Source organism: Nestor notabilis, unplaced genomic scaffold, assembly GCF_000696875.1.
Source record: "Nestor notabilis isolate BGI_N333 unplaced genomic scaffold, ASM69687v1 scaffold14396, whole genome shotgun sequence".
NCBI lineage: Eukaryota > Metazoa > Chordata > Aves > Psittaciformes > Psittacidae > Nestor > Nestor notabilis.
This window is the reverse complement of record NW_009931560.1, coordinates 26869-32704: the sequence shown is the minus strand read 5'-3', so window position 1 is coordinate 32704 and position 5836 is coordinate 26869. Positions and strand designations below refer to the sequence as shown.

Here is a 5836-nt window from a genome sequence, read left to right as displayed (position 1 = left end):
GGCATGACTCTACTACTGCATATGGCTGTTGTACAATCTTGTACAACCATGCTTCACATGAAAGGGACATTGGCTAACAGCACTGTTATTGTAAGCTAAGGATTACTTGCAGGACTGAAGAGCTACTCTGAAAAGGGAAGGATTTGTTCCTAAAAGACCACCTCAATATTTGCCTATGTTTTTCTGATGTTCAAGTAGGTCCATAGTAGTAAGAATTTATCTGCATTTTCAGCTATGAGCTCCATTTTGTAGGTTCACTAAGACTTTACATCAGTTATGCTAACTTAGCAATCCCCTGTTTGACTTACCTTAACTGTGGAGCCAGAGAAGTCTGAATGTACTTCTTTCTCCCAATATAAGTTGGGAATTGTGAACTGAAGCTGCTAATTTTATACGGCTTTATTCTCTGAGAATTTTTTAGAAGTTGTATTATTACATAGTCATTGAAAAAGAAGCTAGGAGGTCGTTTAGAGCAGCTTTGGTGACTGGGAGATTGGTGCCTTGGTGAAACTAATTTGGTAGAGTTGAATGGAAGCTTGAAGAATATTTTGCATGAAATTGGGAGGTAAGAAATGATGAACTAGCACTTCAACTAAAGAAATAAGGAAATCTGGAAGAATATACTGATGCCTTCATTAAACTGGACACTTCTAAGAGTGTGAGTGGAGTTTCTGAATACATGAGAGAGCAGTTAAAAAAAGGTAACTGTTAAGCAAGGAAACTTTAGTTCTTGGCAACATATTGAGTAAATGACAAAGAATGATTAAAAGTGCTGCCATGTAGAATCAGGCTCATATGTTCTTGAATTTAATTTTTAAATAGCTTGGGTCTGTTCCCATTCAAAAGCCAAACCATTGCAGAAGCGGGTGCATCTGAAATGAGTTTCAAATGGTTTTTTGAAGGCCAGTTTCTATCTGCAGTGGTTGTTTGCTCTGTGTGCCAAAAGTCTTACAAGCCGTAAGGTGTCAGTAGAATTGCACAGTGCCATTGCAGCTTAGTATTTTAAAGAAGTAATTCCCAAAATATTCACTGCACATATATAACTATAAATAACAATTTTGCTGCAGAAAAAAGGGGAGTGTTGTATTGACAGGTGTTGTATTTTGTGCCTTTTTGTTTTCCCCCAGGTGGTTCACTGCCCCATGAAGAAGCTTCACTGGTTGTGAATAAAGGGGAAGAATTAAGGTTGAGGTGCAATGAAAATGGGCCTGTGACTTGGAATTTCCAGAACTCGGACCCATCGGCAAAAGCAAGGAGTTCCAATGAGAAAGAGTGGTACACCAAAAATGCAACAGTCAGAGACACGGGGAGATACACGTGCAAGAGCAAAGGGAGTATTGTCAACTCTTTTTATGTTTTTGTTAAAGGTAAATATCAATTAAGGCATTATTTTTGCCTTCCCTCTCTTTTCCACTCTCAAAATAATAGGACAGTAAATGCTGGAGGAGGGAATGAATTTGATGAACAAAGGGAGAACAGTCTGATATAAGAAATCATCTTCCCTGTCCACTAGAAAGAAAACTCACTCCCAGTTTTGCTTGCAGTGGGCTTTGTTGTGAGAGCAATGTTCTGGATGAGTTTCTCTTTACATCCATGTTTCTTGTGGTGAAATATACCTGAGCTGTCTTTCTAAAAGGTAGCCAAGTGACCGGAATCAGTTGTATGGGTCATTTGTACTGTGAGGAAGCAAGCAGTACACATAAATGTTTTTTTAATTCCATGCTATTCACCAGTATGGAGTCATGTAAGGTTTGGCCCCAAGCACTTGATTTATCAAGATGGTTAGCTAAAGGATTTGGCTTTTTGAGGCTGTCCTCTCAGGGCTTAGCCAGCAGGCAGCAATGATACCTCTGCCTCTAGCTTCTGATCTACCTTGTGACTGATCAGAAGTGTCCCGCTTGGGAAAAGAGTGCCTCTGCTCTGACACATTTTTGCAATCCTTTATTACCCTGTTTGTGCACTGTTTTCTTCAGGTTTCTTCTCCTCTTATGTTGGCCACAGATCAGGCTTCATCAGCTGCCCCCAAGCTGACAGTGTACCAATCCTGGCATTCTCTTTTTCTTTCCAAGGAAGACAGTTATTTTCCTGCTTCTTCACATAGCTCCGGTGATCTTTCTTCCCTGTTGATGGAAAAAAGTTCTACAACATCCATCTTTTTGCAGACAGTAGTCCTGGTCCAACAGGAGTTGTCTCAAAGAGCCTTCTCTGAGCCCTGCCAATCTTTTGAGGCTTAACTGCAAGATTATTCTCCAAGACAGGGAAATACCAGCACAGCACAGTGAAGAGTATTTTCCCAAGGGAAGATATCTGACATAATAACCATAGAGTTTAAAGAATGCTGCTTTAACTGCTCCTGAGTGCTCCAAATAACCAGGCAGCTACCGTGGATGAGTTTTCTTGACCACCTGTGTTTCTCTGAGACTATGGCTAAAGGAAATCTGGCATGTATTTTACCTAAATGTGACAAACATTGTTGACTTTATCTACTATGACTGTTTTCCTGAAGGTCATGGTAATTATCCCAGACAGCTGTGATCATAGATGTGTTTGTGCCTTCCATCACATGACTCCTTCACCTCAGGATAACAGGCAATCCTCCCACTGAGCATGATTACCAAAGCATCAGAGTTGTTTGGCCCATATGCAATGTGTTGTTAATTTCTTTGTCTTAATTGTGTGAAAAATGTGCAGCCTTCACTTTGACAAATTCCTGGAAGTAAACGAAGTATGTTTGTGAGGTTGGCCATCATCTTGCAATTGTCTTTGGCTTTATGACATCTTACATCACCTTGAAGATGCTACTATGAGCTCAGCTGCTTGTTACGCTGCCACAAGTACCTCATACACTTTCTGCTTTTAAAGCTGGGCGTGGAGAACAGAACCAAGAACCTTGATCCAAGTGGCACATAAAATGGTGACAGCTGTTCATCTCTTACGTCCATCTGGATCTACTAAGAACAAATTTTCTATGTTTCTGTGACCAAGGATGACACAGTATTGTCAGACTGTGGGTGTATACCTCTCAGCTTTCTGCTTTGGCAGAAAGTGTTGGTGTTCCATCTATAGAAGCAGTTTGTGTCCCTATCCAAGCAAATTTAGTGAAGATCAAGATAGTTAAGGACATCTACATATACAAGAAAAATCTCTTGGTTTTGATCTTGATCTCAGGTCTTTTTTCCCTTGGGGAGCCATACTTCCATCATAGTTAAGATATCTTGGCTCTGTCCATATTGGAGAAAAAGTGGACTGAGAGGAAACCAATCAGCTTAGTCTCAAGCAGCAGGGATAGAGACTTAGGAGCTTTTCTAGTCCATTCTCTCTCACCCCAAGAGTGACAGCTATTCATGGTATTGCTCTAAGTATCTCTGTATGCAAAACATCACGCTTTGGTTCTGCTTAGACACGCCTTACTTTTTCATTTATTATTTCTACTTCTTTACTAGTTCATTTGTTTCATCTACTTATTGCATTTATTAGTAGTCTCCATCCTCTAGATCTAGACTGATGTGTCAAAGCTTTTAGTTTGTGGGGGTATCTTGGGTGCCAGTATCAAATGAGATTAAAACTGCACCCTCACTGTAAGCTAGAAACCAGCCAATAACTTCTCTACTTAGTGATGAGCACCCTTTGACTTTGTATTTCCTAATTACTTGTGCAAATGTCCCGTGTTTCATTTTCAGACTAGTGCTTGTCTTAAACCAAATGCATGTTGTCCATATTCCTTACCAAATTCTCTCAGTTTTCCTTGTTAAGTCATGGTTTGTTGATCTCTAATCGTTCAAGTTGTATGAAGCCAGTTTGCAAAAAAGAAATAAAACTTTTCCCTCTCTTTCTGTATTTCTAATTCATGCTACTCTGTAGGGAGGGCAAACGGGAGCTGAAATAAGCTTTTACAGAGAGTCACCACACCATCTTTGATTTTTGGCCAGGTTCTTAGCATTTCAAGGTCATCACATATCTTGGGCTTTAACTGTAGTAGTAAAGGTATTTAAAGTACTATATGTTTGTGTGCTGGGGTTGGCTAATGAAATGCTTTAGAGAAGTTACCCTGTGAAGATTACATGATGATTTTTCAATCAGATATGCTGTTTATATGCCTTTTATATATATATATATTTATTTATTAAGGAGACTAAAAATAACCCCGGTTTTCAGGGAGGGGAAAAAGAGAGAGAAGTTCTTTGGTGCTTCCTCTGGTAGCAATGTGTGTTCGTTTAGATTATGTATTTTACAGAAGTGAAAACCATAATTTAGGTGCTTTTCAACTTCCATTTGCTCGTAAATTTCTTCAAGATCCTCCTGTGGGCATGAAACCTTACAGCCCGGCCGCTAGCTAAAAGCAAATTACTTTTAATGGTCTGTGAAAATCTGTTTACTGTTAGTGGAGGTGGAGGGTGGAGGTTTTGGAGCTAAACAAGGCAAAAAAAAAGTCTCCCATCTCCAAGTAAAAAAGCACTAAGATTATTTTTAGTGCACATGATTCTTTAGTGTGTCTGGTATTGAATGCTACTGCACATTTCCTGTTGTGCTGCTCTTCTAGGACAAAATTTAATGTCTCTTGGTAAACATGAATTGGGTAATAGTTGTTTTTACTGGCTGAATATAAAACTTTCTTTGATGTAAGTGCCCAGTTGCAGAGTTAGGGTCATCAGAAGTTCCCTATGCAATGTCAGCTGTTCTGACAGGTCTTGTGTTTGTTCACAGATCCAAATGTGCTCTTCCTTGTTGATTCTCTCATCTATGGGAAAGAAGACAGTGACATCCTGCTAGTGTGCCCACTAACAGATCCAGATGTTTCAAATTTCACACTGAGAAAATGTGATGGCAGACGTCTTCCCAAAAATATGACGTTCATTCCCAATCCCCAGGAAGGCATCATTATAAAGAACGTGCAGAGGTCATTTAAGGGCTGCTACCAGTGCTTGGCCAAGCACAACGGAGTTGAGAAAATATCTGAGCACATTTTTCTGAATGTGAGGCCAGGTAACGCAAAAATGTTGCCTTCTTGTAGAGCACCTGATTTTATACCCTTTGCTTTCCAGGAGCTGATGGGAAGTGCTGTGAAGCCTTGCCTTTGTCTTGACCTTGTCATGGGGAGGCTGGAGGTAGTGGTCTCCTCTAGGGGGCTTTTCAAGTCTTCTACTCAAAGCCAGAGATGCTTACACACCAGGGGATTACTCTGGTGTCTGTGGCTGCTGCAGGCTGTCCAGAGGAAGGTGGGGGCTTAGAAAGGTTGTTTTGGGCAAGGTGTGGTGGGGTACAGATTGATCGTGTGACACTTGGCTTGTGGCTGTGCCAAGTGGCTTTGGCCATGATCATGTTTATTTTCTGTTCCTGGTGATTTCCAGATGTTTTTTTTCACCATTCTAAGTAATTTGGGTTGTGCTGTTTTGAGCACAAACCCTGAGGTTTGGACAGGTTTCTGCAGGCAAAGTGGAGATTGGGACCTGAGTCACATGCCTGAGTCACATGTCTGTTGCCCACAAGTGACAGCAAGAGGAACTGATTGATGGCACTGAAGAAGAAGGATTCAGTGGAGAGGCAGAGCTTGGGGCAGCAGAGGGCCCTTGTTTGTCTCCATCTTTGTGAGGATGGTTACAACAGCAACCATGTGCCCAGATCATGATGAGGAGTGTGTTGTGGCTGAGCTGCTGTATGCAGCTTAGCTGACGCCATGCCTTTGATGTTCACACATCCTTGTGCTGCATCACTGGCTGATTAAGTGGGTTGGGAAGGAGAAGCCCAGTGCCCAGCTGTGCAGAGCGTTACAGGCTGGTTCTGTCTGGGCAGTTTGGAGCCTGCGGTTACCCCGTGTGTCATTAATCCACTGTAGAAG

At 41.3% G+C, this 5836-nt stretch overlaps 1 protein-coding gene across 1 annotated transcript in view; it reads left to right on the top strand.

Moving 5' to 3' along the window:
- Window positions 1–1093: 1093 nt before the first annotated feature.
- KIT (v-kit Hardy-Zuckerman 4 feline sarcoma viral oncogene homolog) overlaps window positions 1094–5836 on the top strand; it is a gene marked incomplete at both ends in the record, with an annotated part of 30410 nt that continues 25667 nt past the window's right edge. Inside the window, 2 exons of the mRNA XM_010015975.1 lie at window positions 1094–1367; window positions 4705–4983. Coding sequence (XP_010014277.1) covers window positions 1094–1367; window positions 4705–4983 — 553 coding nt within the window. The remainder of the gene's footprint in view (window positions 1368–4704; window positions 4984–5836) is intronic.